General features: G+C 45.4%; 2 protein-coding genes across 2 annotated transcripts in view; one reads left to right on the plus strand and one right to left on the minus strand.

The window, feature by feature from the left end:
* SMIM1 (small integral membrane protein 1 (Vel blood group)) overlaps positions 1–20,380 on the plus strand; it is a 402,844-nt gene that overhangs the window by 353,826 nt on the left and 28,638 nt on the right. The gene's annotated exons all lie outside the window — the stretch shown is intronic.
* LRRC47 (leucine rich repeat containing 47) overlaps positions 1–20,380 on the minus strand; it is a 127,966-nt gene that overhangs the window by 29,779 nt on the left and 77,807 nt on the right. Inside the window, exon 5 of the mRNA XM_069239958.1 lies at positions 10,274–10,376. Within this exon, the coding sequence (XP_069096059.1) occupies positions 10,274–10,376 (103 nt within the window). The remainder of the gene's footprint in view (positions 1–10,273; positions 10,377–20,380) is intronic.

A 20,380-nucleotide genomic window follows, 5' to 3' on the forward strand; every position in this document is an offset into this window, starting at 1 on the left:
GAGGGATACTTCTGTCTGTTGTGTAGTGAGAGAAGACGAGGGGGTCAGGGAAGTAAGCTCTAGGGGAATCCTAGAGTTGGCTGGAGGTGAAGTGGGGAAGGTGCTGAAATGGACTTGGAGGAGCAGCAAAAATACAGAAGCAACAATGAGAGTTTAAGGCCAGGCCAATAACTGGAGGTAGGGGACACTTATTGGCTGCAGTACATTAGTTAATTTAATGCTCTGAATCCTCACCAGATATGCGTAGATACTGAACCATTTTTAATGGGAAAACTGCATTTTCAATGCCTACAGCACTGAGTATTCGTGGTGGAACTTCCAGAGCTGTTAGTATGGGTATGCAATCTTTACCCTGTGGCCTTTACCCCACAGGATGTTGCCTAGCATGCCAGAACTTTAGCACACAAGTATGTTTTTACTTGAAAAAAAAATCTATGCCATTTAAAAGAAGAATTATTTAAGGGTTACGGGATAGATAATGACAACGGAGGGTAGAGGCAAAGGATGGTACATTGTTGGTATTAAGGGGCAAGTGCAGGTGTGGGATATTAAGGGTTTGGGTTCAGTAGAGGGTAGCAGTAGATGTTTAGGGTTCAGAGGACAGTAGATCATAAAGGGGGGGTAAGAGCTTTTTAGTTTTCGGGCTGGTAGAAGTAAAGGGGTATAGGTTTTTAGGATGCAGGGTTGGATAGCGATAGAGAAGGTTAGGTGTTTCTGCGGTTCAGGGAGGGGCAGTAAAAGGGGTAAAGGGAACTTAGGGTTCAGGAGAGGGTAGAGAAAAGGGGATGCTAGTGGATTTAAAAAAGGGGGGGTGGATTACACCCAAAATCTATCTATCTATCTACATCTATATATATATATATATGTATATATATAAATATATAGATGTAGATAGATAGATATATATAGATAGATATCTAATTGGATAGATACAAATCTATGCCAACAGATTAGACAGGTTCGTGTGGTGAACCGTCCCCTGCTGTTGTGACAGAAGATCCTCCCAAAGGGGCAGTCTGAGTGGAAGATCAGTGGCCATGCTCAGTAGCTCTAGATACCATACTCTCTGTGCCCAGTCCGGAGCCACCAAGATTACTTGGGCCTGGACGTTCTTGATCTTCTTCAGAACTCTGGACAGAAGTGGCATAAGTGGAAAGGAGGCCTGAGTCCCACTCAAGATGAAAACGCCGCCGAGTGAGTGCCGCCTTGGAAACTCCCAATGCGCAAAACAGCTGACATTGTGCGTTCTCTAAGGAGGCGAACAGATCTAACCAAGGCTCTCTCCACTGTTGAAAGAGCCCTTGTGCCACCTCCGGATGGAGACACCATTCGTGAGTGGCTATGCATCAACGGTTGAGTTCATCTGCTCTGGCATTCAAAGAGCCCGCCAGATGTTGAACCACTAGGGAAATGCCCTGATGTGACAGCCATGTCCAGAGGCGCAGACCCTCCTGACAAAGGGTCCAGGAACCTACTCTGCCCTGTTTGTTGCAGTATCACATGACGGTAGTGTTGTCCATGAACACCTGCACCACTTTCCCTGTGAGAGAGGGAAGGAATGCTTTTTCATCTCCGCCTCTCCCATGTGGCCACCCAATCCCTAGAGTGACGTGCCTGTCACTAGTTACAGGTCTGGTTAGGAAAGGGAGAGGGATCTGCTGTTGACCCAATCCTGATTCGAAAGCCACCACTGTAGGTCTTTCGCAGATCCCTCTGAGATCTGGCAGTCTCGAAGAGGAGGGAGTAGCCCCTTTAGACGATCTGCAAAACCCACCTGTCAGCAGTGATGGATTCCCAGTGGGGCAGGTGATGGCAAATCCTGCTGCCAACTGGTCTGGATTGGGGGGACGGGGTAGGAAGGCTTGGAGGCTGCAGCAGTGGCAGGGGTGGACTGGGCAGACTTCTGGGTCCCTGTCCCACGCGCCCATGGGATTCCGCATCCCCAGCCATGCAGTGGCTGAACAGCATTGGTGGCACGGTGGCTGGGAAAGAGACATGACAGGGATCCCCTTCCGTGGATACCAAAGTAACGAAAGGCCGACTCGTGGGGACAAGGAGCAGTCGAAAAGTCGCAGAACCGAGCCATAGACTCTGAATCTGTGAACCTCTCAAGTGGAGTCCGCCTTGTGTCCAGAGAGACGGGTGCCATCAAAGGGCATGTCCATAAGGGTCTGTTGGGCATCCCCCAGAGAAACCAGATGTCCTCAACCAGGCGTGGCACCTCAAAGCCACTGTCGACACAACCGATCTACCCAGAGAGTCTGGCCCACATTGAATAGTGAACTTCAATGCGCCTCTCCTGTCAGCAACTGCTTGGGAGATGATAGTTTGGGCCTCCTCTGTTATCTGCGGCAAGACATAAGCGAATGTATCCCACAGGGAGGGAGTATAACGGCCCAAAAGGCATGCAGAGTTCACTGACTGCAATGCCAGACTGGAGGAAGTAAACATCTTCTTCCCAAGTTGGTCCAGTCTCTTTGATTTTCAATCCGGAGGTGTGTAAGGGAATGCGCAACATGACGAGGATGGATGCCTAGATAACAAGGCTCTCAGATGTGAGGACAGGAATTTAAGGTTGTTCGGGGTGGGCCGATGGTGGCGAGCGATCGTCCTGTTCACAGGAGCCCCTGTGATGGGTCTGGACCAAGTACCCAGAAGGAAATCAGTGAGGGCTTCATCGAAAGGAAGGAGAAGCTCAGATATGGAAGCCCCCTGGTTAAATCAGGAGATTAGACCCGAATTCTACTGTAGGCAGCTAGAGTCAAAGGACCTCAGCCGCCTACTGACCATCATAGAATAAGTGGCTTGCTTCCTCTGCCTTAGCCACGGTAGGAGGAAAAAGCAGACCAGCATCTGGAGAAGTATCCAGACCACTGGCCTCGCCCAATTTCTGTACCCAGTCCGTATTAGGGTCATCCTGGTATTCATAAGAGTCCAGGGACTCCTCCAATCCTTTCCCGTATTCATACCCATAAGAATAAGGTTCTGAATCCAACCCGGGGTGAAGAAACCCAATCGAAGAAGAGGGTGGCGTCAGCCAACGCCGCTCCGACTTAGAGTCGTTGGGGATTAGGATCGGGTTGACGTTGATCGTGGGCACAACCGACGTCAGGTGCACCACCGGTCGAAGCGGTGCTGGGGAAGGTCTCGAAGGTACGACCAGCATCAGTACGGATCTGGTAGTGGATCCAGAGGGGACCTTGGTGGCCGGGGCCATAGCCACCAACACGGAACCCACAGAGCCCCCAGATGAACACCCAGGGCCCGAAAGCACCGAAGGTGGTTCAGACTGCCGAAAAATGAGAAGCATGGCCTCATAGAATTCTTTCAATTGGGCAGGGGTCGCTCCAGCTCCCGGAAAATCAGGAGAGGACTCAGAAGTAGGCTCTAAGGACTACAACGTCGACGCTCCAACCGCATCACTTCAGCCGAGCAATGGGGTGAAGTCGAAGGATGCCTAGCCTTCTTTGACTTCCTCCTCTTCTTCTTACTTGAGTGGCCCGACATGGAGGATGACGAGTGCTGGTGACTCCGTGAGCGGTCATGAGACCTTCCTCTTGAGCGAGACCGGGATTGATGCAGAGTCGAGCGCTGGGCCGCCATAAGCTTAAGGGTGCATGGTCCTACATTTGGCGCAAGACTTCAGGTCGTGGTCGCGCTTCAGGCATCAGAAACAGACTTGGTGCAGATCCGTCACAGACATCATGCGGTGACAAGCCCCGCAAGGCTTGAAGCCGGTCTTCAGGGACATCCTCGACACACAAACAACTTCATAAAAAACTCGACAAAAGTGTTGAAGTCAGTCAAAAATTGAGCTAGGGTAGCTCTCTCCGGATCAGCACGTAGCGCGGAAAGAAAAGAACTGATGTCACCATGCTGAGGCGGCATTTATATACGACCCAGATGTCATCACAGCGACCACAACGGCAACGACGCCCGTGGAGTCGACCAACGCCACCTAACTACGCGCAAGGGTACTACTCGAAGAAAAATCTCCGGATCCAGTCTGACACGTGGTGGAAATTTTAAGGTAATGAATCTGCAACTACAAGCCTCTATCAGATATTACAATACAGAGCTTTAAAGATTCACCAGTGATTAAACAATACTCAAAAATCTGGGAACACCTCATGGACTCTCAAGTACTGAACTAGGTACCGTTAGCTAAGCTCTTGGATTTAATTTAATACCATGCATAATTACAGCCAGAATTAAATGTTGCAATGTTTATTTGAAAGTCTGTATGAATTAATTATTTATGTTTGTATAAATCTTTTTCCTAATGAAAAACCCAGTCATACTAATAAACAAAGTACAACCTGTTTTTTGCAGGACAAAACTAAACAAAATGGAAATCCTCCCATGTCCCTTAGACCACAAGGAAAAACACTACAGCATCTTGACTTCAAATCATTTGATGTTCAATTTACGCTGAAGGATTAGAGTGATGATCACTTGTACAACACACTTCAATTAGGGAGACCCCCCCTCTCCACTACTATAAAGCATAATCGTTAATATCACACAATATACTCTTCTCATCGGACGAAAATCATCCTTAAACTAAATCTTGCAAAGACAGAGGTAATAATTACTAAGCAGGCCACTGAAGAATGGAATTGATATCTCAGGCCTGATACTTTGGGTACTTTACCCTCGACTGTAAGATGAGTGAAAAACCTGGGTTTAATTTTAGATCTAAAATTATCATTTAAACCCCAAATTTCTCAGGCTACTTCCACCCGTTTTGGCTATATGAAACTTTTAAAGAAAGTACGTCCTTTCGTTCCTTTTGTGATTCATAAACAGGTGGTTCGTCTCTATTTCAGTCTAGACTGGACTATGAAAATTCTTGTTTATTTAGCTCTGCCAAAGAGACAATTAATAGGTGGACCACTTAGTGAAAATGTAGCAGGTCTTAATACCAAACTTTCAAAGACCGCACCCTCCCATTGTCCTTCAGCTTCAATGGCTGGCAGTAGCTCAGAAAATTAAATTCAGAACCTTGTTGATTATCCAACACAGTCAGGTTAGATCTTTTCTTAGAAAAAAGTTTAAGACGCAAAGCCCCACTCACACTTTACTCTCAGCTGGAAAGTTCTTTCTCGAGGTTGTTAAACTTTGCTTGCCATCTCACAGAGGAAGAGCCATTTCTTAAGCTTCTTCAAGCAGCTCTCTCGCTTTCTCGCTCTGTTCTAATGGTTCTCTCTGAAACTTGATTAAGAGGCTTGAGAAATCTTAAAATATTTGTATTCAGATATGCTTATAACCGTATACAGTAATAATTAGTGTTATGGTGGCTTAACTCTGTTTACTGCCAAGAAGCACCAGTGGATGTGCGCACTAGAAGAACAAGTTACTTGCCTTTTGTAACACCTTATCTGGTAGAGACTATATCTAGCCGCTGATTCCTATCTTAAAATTATCCTCAGACGTCACAACAGTATCCGGAAATTATTCATGAGTAGTACCCCTGCACGTTTGTAGGTGGCGTTGTTTGGCTCCACGTGGCATTGTCCCCGACAGAATTTACATTTGCGCTGCCTATTTAGGTGCCACCCAGGCGCGTCGATGTTTTTTTTCGTGAGCGCAGAACCATGAAGAACACTGACCACTGGTGTCTAAAACTAGGGCCCTGAAAAAGTAATAGTCCTGTTGCTAACAATCCATTCCTAGAATAGAGAGGGTGGGTGGGGCAGAGAGGAATCTGCAGCTAGATATAGTCTCTACTAGACAAGGTGTTACCAAAGGTAAGTAACTTGTTAATGTGCTAGAGATTTCTAGCTGCAGATTCCTTACCTTAGAATAGATACTCAAGCAATTCCTTCCCCGGAGGTGGGTCTGTGCACCAATTTCAAATGAGGAAGTCCTGCAAGACCGAAAAGGCAAGGGTCCGTCCCAACGGACTGCTCTGTCCAGGAAGCAGTGATTCATAAATGTGTGCAATGAGGCCCTATCCACATTCCTGCTTGGCAGATGTCCAAGAGAGGAACATTGCGTGCTAACGCAATGGTCGCAGCTTTAAGCTCTGGTGGAATGAGCTCACAAGCTCTCAGGAGGCTGCTTCTTGGCCAATGCATGGCAGATCTTCTTTCACAGAGGATGATCCATCTGGAGATGGCCTGCTTCTGCCCAACCTCTCTTTTCTTCGCTCCAACATACCCCACGAACAGCTGGAGGCCCACCTGGAACTTTTGTGTGTGGTCAAGGTAGAACAATAATGCCCTTTTGGTGTCCAAATGGTGGAGCCGCTTCTCTTCCTTACAGGGATGAGGCAGAGCATAAATAGTAAGCAAGGTGATGGATTGGCCTTCGCGAAAAGGAGCGACCACCTTCGGGAGAAAGGAGCATGCAAAGCATCAGTTCATCAGGATAGATGGTGAGGTAAGGAGGCTAGGAAGATAAAGCCTGAAGCTCGCTGACCCTGCGGGCACTTGTGATTGCCACGAGAAAGGCTGTCTTGCTAGTCAGTAGCCTGAGGGCAATTATGAAGTGGCTTAAAGGGAGCACACATCAGAAAAGTAAAGACACGATTAAGGTCCTAATGCGGCATAATAAATGGAGAAGGAGGGAAAAGAACCTTTCAAGACTATGTCTAACAGGGACCCGAGGAGAAATGGCTTCCTATGGCAACCTCAAAAAAAGCAGAGGTAGCAGAAAGGTAGCCCTTAATTGAGCCCAGAGCAGAGCCCTGCTGGGCAAGGGAGAGAATGAAAAGAAAGACTTGAAAAAGTGGGGCAGAAAGGAGATCAATTAGTTTTTCTAAACACCACACTACAGAATTTGCCAACTGAAGGCGTATACCATCTTTGAGAAGAAGCTTGGCTGCCAAGATGATATCACAGACTTCGGGAGGAAGGTCAAACACTGTCAACTGTCACCACTCAATCTCCACAAAAGAAGGCGAAGACTGGACAGATTTGGGTTGAAGACCCTCCGCCGATGCGGCAACAGAAGATCCTCCGGAACGTGCAGCCTGTTCGGAGGATCGATGGCCATGCTCAGGACCTCGTGATATCAGACTCTCCATGCCCAGTATGGAGCCACAAGGATGACATGGGCCTTGTCATTTTTGATCTTCTTGAGAACTCTGGGCAGAAGTGTTATGGGCCGAAAGGAGTAAAGGAGGCCTCAGCTCCACTCTCGATGAAAAGCACTGCAGGGAGAGTGTCGCCTTGGAAAGGCCAGCATGCAAAGCAGCTGACATTGCACGTTCTCGACGAGGCAAATAGATCTAACCTAGGATCTCCCCACCACTGAAAGAGACAGTGCACCACTGCTGGATGGAGAAGCCATTCATGAACCGCTAAGCAACTGCAAATGAGTTTGTCTGTCCTGGCATTCAGATAACTTTCTAGGTGTTGAACCACCAGGGAAATGCCCTGATGATCCAGCTATGTCCAGAGAAGCAGGGCCTCTTGATCTAGGGTCCACAACCCTACCCCCACCATGTTTTTTGCAGCACCACATTGCAGTGGTGTTGTCTGTGAATATCTACACTAGCCTTTCCTTGATGGATGGCAGAAAGACTTTCAATGCCACTTGGATCACTCAGAGCCCCAACGGATTAAGTCTGAATTCCATCCAAGACCAGACTCCTCTGTTCTCCACCTCTCTGAGATGGCCGCCCCATCCCAGGAGTGACAAATCAGTCAGATCTGGTTGGGGAAGGGAGAGGGATCAGACCCAACTGCAGTCCGTAAGCCACCACTGCAGGTTTGTCGCAGGTACCGTCGAGATCTGAACCATGTCAGAAAGATTCTCCTGATTCTGTGCCCACTTGAACTTCAGGTCCCACTGCAGAGCCCACATATGCCAGCAGGCATGTGTCTAGTAGGAGCAGGAGGCCATAGGCCCCAGCAGCCTCAGAGTCAGTCTCACTGAAATCCAGGCTAGGGGCTGATACAATGGTATTGTAGCCTGAATATCCTGGACTCGCAGTTTGGGAGGATAAACCCGAAACTGCTCCATGTCCACAACAGCTATGAAGAAGGGAAGTGTCTGAGAGGGGGGCATGTGTGACATCTGCATGTTCATAGTGAACCCCAATGAGTGCAGGAGGTTCCGCGTAGTCTGGAGGTGGAGATGACAGCCTATGGTGAGCCCGCCTTCAACAGGCAGTTGTCAAGATAGTGGAAGACTGGGACCCTTGATCTTCGCAGATAAGCTGCAACCACCATCACCTTGGTGAAAATCCGAGGGATGCTGGTAAGGCCAAAAGTTAGCACTGTAAACCAAAAGTGCTTGTGGGCTTCTGCAAACTGCAGGTAATGTCTGTGGCCAGGCAGGATGGGGATCAGGAAATAGGCATCCTGAAAGTCCGACGCTACCATCCAGTTTACTGGGTCTAGGTCAGTCAGGATCTGAGCTAACGTGAACATCTTGAGCTTCTCCTTCTTGAGGAACAAATTGAGAGGGTGCAAGACTAGGATATGACAAAGGCCTCCCTCCTTTTTGAGCACCACAAAGTAGCAGAAAATGCAACCACAAACTACTTCCGACGTCGTTACCCTCTCTATGGCTCCTTGGGCCAAGAGAGCTGTTACTTCCTGGTGGAGAAGGGATAGGTGATCCTCCATTAGGCTGTCATAAGTTGGCGGCATTGGGGGGGGTGGGTGGAGAGGTAGTCACGAAGTAGCCCCTTCAGACGACCTGCAAAACCCATGTGTCCTATGTTATGGGCTGCCAGTGGGGCAGATGATGGCAAATCCTGCTGCCAACTGGGTGCCCATGATGGTATGAGGGGAGATTAGGATGGTTTGGAGGCTGCCGGGGGGGTGGACATGCCAGATTGCTGGCTGCCAGACACACGAGGTGTGAGGGCACCAAGCCCTCAGGCATGCAGAGGCTAGAAAGCATGCTTGTCATGGTGGCTGGGAGGGTAAGCCGTTCTGGAAAGCCCTTCCATGACCACGAAAGGAGCGAAAGATGGATTGTGGGTAACAAGGGGCCATGGAAAGGACCTGTCATGAGCCTTGCTATCCTTAAAGCGTTCCATAGCCAAATCAGCCTCATCGCCAAAGAGAAAGTCATCAAAGGGAACGTCCACAAGTGATAACTGTACAGCCCCAGAAAAGTCAGTCATCATCAACCAGGTGTAGCACCTCAAAACCACCGTCAACGGAACCGATCTGCCCAGTGAGTTGGTGGTATCCAGCCCACAATGGATTTAGAACTTGGGTGCATCCCTCTCGTCAGCAATAGTCTGGAACAATACGACCCGGGCCTCCTCAAGGACTAATGGCAGCACCTGCGTAACCATATCCCACACAGCACGGCAATAGCAGCCCAAAAGGCATGCTATGTTCACGAACCACAATGCCAGGCTGGTGGCAGAAAACATCATTCTTCCATAAAGCATCCAGCTTCTTGGATTCCCTATACTATGGTGCAGTAGCGAATGCGCCAGGATTTATTGGGATGTAAAGGCTTGGACCATTGAGCTCTCCAGCGTATGGTGTAGAGTGAGGATGTTTGGGTCCCCTGCAATGGGGCGGTGGCAGCAGGCAATCGTCCTAATCACAGGAGCGTCTGTGCCTGGTTTGGACCATGTCCCCAGAAGGACGTCTGTGAGGGCTTTTTTGAAAACAAGAAGCATTCTGAGGCGGAGACTCCCAGTTGTAACACCTCTGTCAAGATATTAGTCTTGACTGCCACTGAGGACAAACTGAGATCCAAGACCTCCGTCACCCTTTGCATCACCACCAACAAGGACATTCCCTCCTCTGTAGCCACTGTAGGGAGAGAAGTGTCCAATCCACTGGCTTCAGCAGATCTTCACACCAAACCATGTTAGAGCCTTCATAATTCATTATTTGCTTCCAATTGCATAGCTAAATGCATTTTTTTGGGAATCCCAAATTCAATCCAAAGTCCAAATGTGAAAAAGATATTCAACTAAACAAAATATAAAGTAAAGAGCATTCCAATGAGCATCTTGTTTGATGGTTAAAACTAACAATTAATTACAGGCTGATAAATCATTCATTAATGCAAAAAACACATAATTAGTAATCATAAGTGCCGGAAAGACCATATAAGATAATGTCACATTTGAGTTTGGGCAAGTAAAAGATGTAGCACAGGCTGGAAAAAGGAGCATTTCATTTTACCTTTCAAAAAACATTTTTGCATAATTTGGAATACAGCTCAGGCACTAAGGGAAAAGCAAATATATTCTTTGACTTGTAATTGTTTTCAAACAGGCTTCCCTCCACTTGATACTGGCATTTTTTCTGAGTTGGAATGCATCACATATAAAAAGCCTGCAAACCTTTGTCTTCTCACTGTTGGTAATAGGTGGAAAAGATATGACATCATTTTCTGCATCCACTAGACAAGGGTAATTTTCCTTTCCATCGAGTAGTTGCAAGTACCTGAAGTAGAAAGAAAAGAAAGAACAGGTTTCGGCAAAAAAAAATTGAAAAAAAACCAAAAAAACAAAATCATATCACCAGAAAAATAATTAAACGCTGAGGGCCTGATTTAGATCTTGGCAGTCTCACTGCCAGGCCACATCGGTGGCAGACCCGAGAAGACCTTCAAGTTGACAGTCTTCCACTCTCCGTGTTTAGATGTTACAGTTTTGCAAGCAGATCGAACGGTGGCAGACTGTTGACGAAGGGTAAGAGCGGCTGGACCCAATGGACTTTGTACAATGGCAGGGGCTATGGAATAGAGGCAAGTGACACACACACACACACACACACACACTGTCCCTTTGTCACATGTGTACCCCTGCACAACACACCACATTCACACAATATCCCATTGCCATTCCAACACAACACAACACAACCCGTACATGCAGAAAACACACAAACATACATCCATGCCACAATACACACACCACTGACAATGCAACCAGACAACACAACCACAACAACCCACACAACTACACACTCAGCTATAAAAACACACATATATATACATATCACGTCTGCCACACAACTACCACTATCATCTGACTGTGTGACATGGCACCACAACATACACAACATCCGTCTCATATGCATGCAACACACATACAGACACAACTACATAACACAATCCAGCTCTATCCCCATCACAAACTGAAAACACACACACACACACACACACACACACATACACAACAGATAGCACAAACCTACCCGAACAGGTTTCCTTGCAATGCAGACAACATGGACACCACTGTCCAGTGTGAGTGTACCGTAATTGTGATGCCAGCATTAATTTTGTAATGAATACTGACACCACAATGACAGCTGTGTATGTGTGCCATAGGGGTGATGAGCCAGCGTGCTCCCAGCCATGTGCAACACCATTGGGTACCTCACATATGCATGTCACAGTAATTGAAAAAATGTATACAGGGAGTGCAGAATTATTAGGCAAGTTGTATTTTTGAGGATTAATTTTATTATTGAACAACAACCATGTTCTCAATGAACCCAAAAAACTCATTAATATCAAAGCTGAATATTTTTGGAAGTAGTTTTTAGTTTGTTTTTAGTTTTAGCTATGTTAGGGGGATATCTGTGTGTGCAGGTGACTATCACTGTGCATAATTATTAGGCAACTTAACAAAAAAAAATATATACCCATTTCAATTATTTATTATTACCAGTGAAACCAATATAACATCTCAACATTCACAAATATACATTTCTGACATTCAAAAACAAAACAAAAACAAATCAGTGACCAATATAGCCACCTTTCTTTGCAAGGACACTCAAAAGCCTGCCATCCATGGATTCTGTCAGTGTTTTGATCTGTTCACCATCAACATTGCGTGCAGCAGCAACCACAGCCTCCCAGACACTGTTCAGAGAGGTGTACTGTTTTCCCTCCTTGTAAATCTCTCATTTGATGATGGACCACAGGTTCTCAATGGGGTTCAGATCAGGTGAACAAGGAGGCCATGTCATTAGATTTCCTTCTTTTATACCCTTTCTTGCCAGCCACGCTGTGGAGTACTTGGACGCGTGTGATGGAGCATTGTCCTGCATGAAAATCATGTTTTTCTTGAAGGATGCAGACTTCTTCCTGTACCACTGCTTGAAGAAGGTGTCTTCCAGGAACTGGCAGTAGGACTGGGAGTTGAGCTTGACTCCATCCTCAACCCGAAAAGGCCCCACAAGCTCATCTTTGATGATACCAGCCCAAACCAGTACTCCACCTCCACCTTGCTGGCGTCTGAGTCGGACTGGAGCTCTCTGCCCTTTACCAATCCAGCCACGGGCCCATCCATCTGGCCCATCAAGACTCACTCTCTTTTCATCAGTCCATAAAACCTTAGAAAAATCAGTCTTGAGATATTTCTTGGCCCAGTCTTGACGTTTCAGCTTGTGTGTCTTGTTCAGTGGTGGTCGTCTTTCAGCCTTTCTTACCTTGGCCATGTCTCTGAGTATTGCACACCTTGTGCTTTTGGGCACTCCAGTGATGTTGCAGCTCTGAAATATGGCCAAACTGGTGGCAAGTGGCATCGTGGCAGCTGCACGCTTGACTTTTCTCTGTTCATGGGCAGTTATTTTGCGCCTTGGTTTTTCCACACGCTTCTTGCGACCCTGTTGACTATTTTGAATGAAACGCTTGATTGTTCGATGATCACGCTTCAGAAGCTTTGCAATTTTAAGAGTGCTGCATCCCTCTGCAAGATATCTCACTATTTTTGACTTTTCTGAGCCTGTCAAGTCCTTCTTTTGACCCATTTTGCCAAAGGAAAGGAAGTTGCCTAATAATTATGCACACCTGATATAGGGTGTTGATGTCATTAGACCACACCCCTTCTCATTACAGAGATGCACATCACCTAATATGCTTAATTGGTAGTAGGCTTTCGAGCCTATACAGCTTGGAGTAAGACAACATGCATAAAGAGGATGATGTGGTCAAAATACTCATTTGCCTAATAATTCTGCACTCCCTGTATGGTCCCCACCTTCCATGCAGTGCCCATCCAACGTACCCTGTCAATGCAGCCTGCCTACCTTAAAGTCTGACGGGGGAGGGGTGGAGCGTGTTTTCTCCTTGGGTCAGTGGCAGCAATGATGGCAGGTCTTATCCAGTTGTGTCCAGTAGAAGGGGTGTTGGAGAGCAGTGTAACTCAGAAGTGGAGGTTGGACAGCTACTTTTTCCTTGCTGGTAAGGCAGATCCTAATCTGCTCAGCGGTAAGTGTAGCTGGAGTCCCGCCGTCATACAGTGTATCTAATGGTGCCGTCAGCGTGGGAGAAGTTTCTTGGCGGAGTCAGCAGAACTTGGTGGCTTTCGTCTATGGGAACATCTAAATACGGCGGGTGGACTGTCACAACAGCGAACAGATTTTCAGTTGAAAAGTCGACGTAAGACCGGTACCGCCAACATCTAAATCAGGGCCTGAGACTTTGGTGTCATTTCTTGATAAAGAAGGAAGTACTTAGGAAAATCCCACTGATCACAAGTGAAAAGGTATATGTACAAAGTGTACAAGGACAACTGCAAACAGTAAGCAGAACATACAAAGAGCACAAAAGAATGGACTTTTTCCAGAGAGTTTCACAAAAGCTTCGAATGGACCTTGACTCAATAGACCCTTTCACTCTGAAATCAGCAACGTAAGATGAAGGCAAGAAAATTAAAAATATATATATGTCTCTACTGCAGGAAGAACAAAGTGAGGGCTCTAGAAGAAGCAGAGAAAAACCTAAATGCTGAGTCTTAAAAAATAAGACACCTTATCTGTGCAGTCTAACTTGGCATAGCCACCTGCACCATTACATACATTCTTAATCATGTTGTGCCTGCTATTGCAATTTTGTCATTTTACAAGACTGTAAAGAACAGATGTTGCAAATACCTAATGTAATAGCGCTCAACTGATCAACGTCAAAAGATGTTAAGCCCCAGGATTCAAACTTGTGATCTGTAGGTCACAAACATAACTTTACAATGAGCACTTAATGACTGATCATATTCAAAATTATATTATTGATAATTCCTAATACGAACGGCTCTGGAACCGGACTCAGATCTGCCACTGATGTTATCGGTGCCCCCTCCTCCCACCTATAACCACTATGCACATACTCCACCTATTTAAACCCACTAGCCTCCACACAAGTTTCTCCCAAGTGTTATTGGTGATTTCCCCCTACCACTACCCCACCCAATACCCATCCTATCGCTGGCGTGGCTGTGGGATCGTCTCCACTATGCTAGTGAGTCTTACTTTCTGAAATGCTCTACCATACCCCCTAACACCACGTAATAAAGTAGGAAATATGCTTTTCACCTGTACTCAACCTTTTGTTTACCCTACTTGTTCTGCCACAAGTCAACGTGTATGTAGTACTGTGCACAGTAGCAGGATTTGTGTCTTTTTTGCATATACAAACATTTCAATGAAGAACAAATAAAAAAACATTCTGGAATATCCCTGCAAGGAAATGAAAGAAGAGTTTTAATCGACTATCACTAGTCAGGAGTCAGTAAATCCATGCAAAGAAATGGCTCGTCCATCATGAGAAACATCTTAAGAGAAAAGTCTGAAAGGGGGCATTGCAATAACATGTTTATCTACACTGTGTAGATGTATCTCGTTTCATACCATATGGAAAGCAACATTTCCAATATTGGATGAGCCATGATGACCGAATGAGAAGTTGCAGGCCAGCTACATGGCTAAACCAGAATTGTGCAAGCGTTCTTGAGTCATCACAGATTCAAATTGTGCCTTCCAATTACCGTCTACGAAAAGAAAAATCAAGATACCCTAGGGGAGTAGGAATTCGTTTGGCAAGTATTTTTCAGGTGAGATTTGGTCATTAAAAATACACAAGGTTTAAATAAACATATCATGGGCCTGTTATTTTTTATACATGACTGGTTAATATTCTACAACTCTTTCTGGTCAGGTAGACAAACAACTTCAAAGCTTCACCAATCAGTTGTTTTATTTTATGTAATTAGAATATGTTAAGAGGTCTATTTGCCTTTTTCCTTTTAAGAGACTTAGAATAGATTTCCATAATGTGCTTCTTTTTGCAATAATGCTTCATGCCACTGTTACATCAAAATATTAAAATACAACAAGGCATTTGATTCCAGGGCAAACTTAGTTCAAATATCTTTCTCTGCTGCGGGATGACAAGGAACATTAGGATGGCCCTTTCTTTCCAAAACTACCCATCACATCTCTTTTCAATAACATTTTAGGAAGAAAAGCGGAGACACAACTGTAGCACATTTTGCAATTAAGGCAACAGGTCAATTTCCTTCACTTTTAACAAACTAGCCCGTTGACATATTTAAAATGCTGACCTGCTTTCGTATATGCAAAGTTACTTTATTAACGTCAGTGCCAGGTCACTGAGAAATGTTAAGGGTTGGGCCCACTAAGCATAGCTTTCAAATGAGATTGGCAGAGTGTAAAAAAGAGGAAGCTTCCAGCTGCCCAAGACAAGACTTGTCATTAGCGGATGGGGATGCTTCACAATGGCCATGTCGGATATGAAATAGTCTGCAAACGTTGAGGACAACTGAATGCTGAATCCACATATAGCCTGACAAGTTTTGCCACAAGAGTCTGTGTAAAGGAAACTCAAATATGTACATATCATATGTCTGATCAGTTTCTCATTCATCTAATGTAAATCCAAAACCTGTTCTTGATTCCACGTGTTTGATACTATCAGGTAGGTTGAATGGCAGGAGACCCCTTTGCCATCGAGCTCAAGAACCACTAAGGGCAAGGGTCTTTGACGAACTGCACAGTTCCTAGTATCAAATGAGCATATGGAAGACCCAAACACTGTATGATGTCTGAAACCTAAAGACAGTACTGGGTCCCTTGTCTAAAAACTCAAGTTACACAAGGTGTGTAAATACACATCTCAGCCCTAAAGTGCTGACAGTAGAATCATTCATCCCAAAAATGGACAGGAACAGAAAGTACATTTGATGGCCCCATCATTAGGGAGTTTTACAGCGATGACTTTCTTCTAGTGATCAATTGCCTCTGTGCCTTAGAGGATTGTTAGTCTTCATGAACTGCGACTTTGTAAATACATCTTTGCAGTTCACAGTAACTTGAGTAACACTGGGATTTGAAACCAATTTGAATTGACTCAACTGGAGGAACACTGATGGTAAATTTTATACTGAAAGAGAAAGGCTCACATCTCAGAATAAGAGCAGAGCAAGTCATAAGTGTTGATGACAGTCGCCAAAATAGATCAGAACCTGAAAAGAGTGTACTATTTTCCAGAAGGAAAAAAAAAAATATATCAAATAGGGTCAATTTGTTGATTCATGAAAAATAAGAATGTAGTTTCTTTCATTCATTATTGAATTACTAATTCTTCCAACCCTTGGTCTTGCCACAGCACAGAATAGCAAAAGTATGTTTTAAAAAAATATGGATAAAACCAGTAAATTTTACAGTTTAAAACTGTAAAGTGCTGGTTGCCAAGTGGTGTACAGTATTCAGTTATTTTTCTTTTGTACTCCAAGAAGGTAAGTGTGCTCACACTTTCACAAACAATTGCCTTGAAATAAACGGTGTTGGACTGGTCCAACTCGGGGTGGTATTCCTCTAAACATTTTGCCTTCACTCCTTCGGTTTTCTGAATTTCGATTCTGTTGGTATTACTACTCTGTGGGCTCTACCGCTGCTAATCGGTGCTTACGTGCTTGTGCTGTCTCTCCCTTGAGCATTGTAAAATTAGGGCAAAGCCAAATTAGGCTAGAAGAGGTCTGTAAAATTAAATGCTACTAGTGGGTCTGCAGCAGTCCTTCTGTCACTCACTAAAGTAGCCCTTTAAATATGTCTCCAGCCTGCCACTGCAGCCTGTAGGGCAGTTTGAAATTGTGATTTCAACATGGGAAAATAAACCTTTTGCCAGGCCTAACTATTCCTTTTTAAAACATATGTCACCCCTAAGGTAGGCCTTAAATAGCACATAGGGCAGAGTGCAGAGGTTTTAAAAAGTGGCACGTGTTTTTAGGTTTTACATGTCAAGGTAGTGAAAAATCCCTAAATTCGTTTTCCACTACTGTAAAGCCTATTTCTCCCATTTGAATACATTGAGTTACCTTATTACACTTAATAAGTGTGAGAAAATGGGTTGGTGGTTGACTCTGAATGTGAGCCCTAGTCAAGCCGCAACAACACTTCTTGTCAGGGTAAGGCACAAGCAAATGCAAATTAACCTGTGCACATCTTTTGGTAGCTTGGCACAAAGCAGTCTGGCTTACCTTAAAGGCAATGTGTAAAGTATCTGTGCAGAACTTCAAACAGTAAAAATACCACACAAAAAGGATCCCACACCAGGTTAGAAAAATAGAAGTTAATTTAATAAATAAAACAAGACCAAAATGACAAAAAGGCAATCAGTGGAAACTGAGTTAGGAATGTTTAAAGAATTAATTGAAGAATAGGGCTAAGAAGCAAAAAGCGCCAACCGAGGAGATATCGTCGCACTGGACTTGGACAAAGGCAAAAGTTCAGGCCGACCCTGATGGAGCGCAGTCTGGCTTTAGTGACCTAGCTAGGCTTGCTGAACAAAGTACCTTAATTCCTGGTTGCAGAGTGTGACGTGAATCTGAGGTGAAGGTGCATCACGCAGCTGATGATTTGTGTTGATTCCGTGGAGAGGCTGCAGTGCGAGGTTCTGTTGCGTTGTCGAGGATCCTGTCGACAGGGCTTATGAAGCGAAGGTCATGTTGGGGATGTGCCGCGCAGCCAAGGTGATACATCAGTGCCGATGAGCGGTGAAGCTGCGATGCAGAGCATTGGCGCCGCTTTCAAGGCTGCTGTCGACGAGGGATGCAAGGAATTACTCCAGGGAAACATTGCACAGTGGCAGTTCCAAAGGAGATGCTTCAAACCCAGAAGGCGGCGTAGATGCAAATCTTTTTTGCCGGGTCCAATCCATGCAGCAATTCTGTTTGAAGATGCACCACTCAGCTGAGCTGATGAGCGTGTTCTGCTTGTGGGTGGCACCACTCAGCAGAAAAGATGGGTTAGTTCCATTGGGAAGTGCCTTAGGCCCACTTCCAAGTGTCCAGGACTAGGGTGCCACCATTTGGCAGGGTAGTCTCAAATATGGCAGAGTTCAGGTGTATAAGCAAGGTGGTTGGAAGTCTTGTGTCCCTGGACCTTCACATCAGAAGGCCAGCCAACTAGCACTTGCAGTCACTCTGGGTTGTGGGTTGGAGAGATGCAGGTCCAGTTCTTTTCACTCCCAAGCAAAAGAGCAGCAGGTCAGCACAGCAAAGCAAGAGTCCAGCAAAGTTAAGTCAAGCAGAGTAGTCGCCCTTCAGCAGCACAGCAGCCTTTCTTTCTAGCAGAGTATCCACAGGTCCAAAAGTATGCTGAAGTATCCATACATTGGTGCCCTAACTCTGGAAGGTGAGAGAAACTTCTAGACAGTGGCTTTGAAGTGGCTCCCCTGCCCTAGCTCCAAGCTGGCTGGAGTGAGAATAGAGAGTTGTTAAGCCCTTTATGTGTGGACAGGACACAGCCTATTTGGTTGTAAGTGTGCTGTGTCCAGCTTCTCCCTCCCATCCTGCCCAGGATGACACATTAAGTCACACCTAAGCTCCCTTTGTGTGTGGCTGTCTATGAGGAATACACAAAGCCCAACTGCCAACTGTACCCAGTCATGTGACCAGAAACAGGCTGCAGGCACCAGAGGGCTAAGGCGAGAAAATGTCACTTTTAGCAAGTTGACATTTTCAAAATTTGAATTTAAAATCTGACTTCATCATAAGTAAGGAATTTAAATTGTGAGCCCAGAAACACAAAACATGAAGTGGTCATCACTTCTAATTTGGAAGTTACACTTATAAGAGGTCATACAGCAAGTCCAATATTAACCTGAGAAAGAGAAAAGTCTTGCAGTGATGAAAAACAATTTTTTTTCACCACTAGAGCATGTAGAACATAAAAGTACATGGTGTATATTTTAAATAAATTCCACCCTGCCCTCTGGGTTGTCCAGGACCTACCTTCGAGGCGACATACGTATAACAAATGAAGGTTTATTTTGCCAGGTTGACCTGGAAGTTTAAACTGCATATACAGGCTCTGCATTGCATGGCAGGCCTGAGACATGTTTAATGGGTGTCTTAAGTGGGATGCACAATCAGTGCTGCAGGCCCTCTAGTAGCATTTAAACCCTTGGGTGCCCTGGATGTAACGGTTACATCCTGGGCAGCACCGCTCGGGTGCCCAGGACGTAACCGTTACGTCTAGATAGGGGCCCTCAGGGAATGCGCTAGTGCTCCCTCCAGGGGCCTCACCCCCCCCTCCCCTGGACAGGGATGGAACATATGCCAATGTTACCATGTTTTAAGGAGACAGAACAAGCACTTTAGCACTGGCTAGCAGTGATAAAGTACACAGTGCCTTATGGCCAACAAAAAACAATTCAGCAACAACAACAAAAAAAGGGAGGAGGAAGGTAAAACATATGGGGAATGACACTGTAGCAAGGGCCATTTTAACAATAACAGATAATTTAAGTTAAGGAGGAGATTGGAAACTGATGTTTACACTCAAATTTTATTGTGATTCAAAACCCTCTTTATTCGTAAAGTCAGATTTTAATTCACAAGTCTGAAAATGCCACTTTTAAAAAGTTGGCATTTTCTTGCCCCAACCATTGGTGCCTGCAACCTGTGTCCTTGGTCACATCACTGTGAACAGCATGGCAGTTGTTATTTGTGTATTCCTCCAAGACTGACAAAGGGGGAACAGCTGTTGGCAGGATGGGCAACCCTGCTAGGACGGGTGGGGCAGAACTGTTCCCTGCCCCACTTACATTTCAAAGGCTGCCTTCAGCACACACACAAAGAAACTTGACATCAGTTTTTTGCCACTCCAAACTATTGGAGCCCTGGAAGGAGAAGGGAAGAACTTTCCAAAGCTAGATGTTGGGGTAGCCAGGTTGTCACTCCGCCTTACACACACTACTAAGGAAATAAAGGTTGTCAGTATTATCAATGGCATACCATATCACGCCTTCAGCTATGTGTGATGAAAAATGGTTACGCCAGAATGCTAACTGTCTTTCAGACCAAGACGGTACAACCTTCCATCAGCAGGGAATTGTCTGCCTTTCTACTGAAGTTGTCATGGGAAAACGCACCTATTTGAACCTCTCTGGACCTCTCACCCCAGGCTTATGCGGCTGATTGCCAGCATCACCTAGCGGGCAAGATTTTGAGGAGCAATAGTGGGGGTGTATCACAACGAGGAATGCTAGGGACCCAAAGCCCTCAAGAATGCCCCAGACCTGTACGGGCTGAGTGAGGGAAGAAACGTGTTGGCTGTTGTAATGACGGGCTGAGACATTATATTCATGATGAACGTCGACCTATGTTTTTAATCATACCAACGGACACCCTTATTAA

Source organism: Pleurodeles waltl, chromosome 6, assembly GCF_031143425.1.
Source record: "Pleurodeles waltl isolate 20211129_DDA chromosome 6, aPleWal1.hap1.20221129, whole genome shotgun sequence".
NCBI classification, from domain to species: domain Eukaryota; kingdom Metazoa; phylum Chordata; class Amphibia; order Caudata; family Salamandridae; genus Pleurodeles; species Pleurodeles waltl.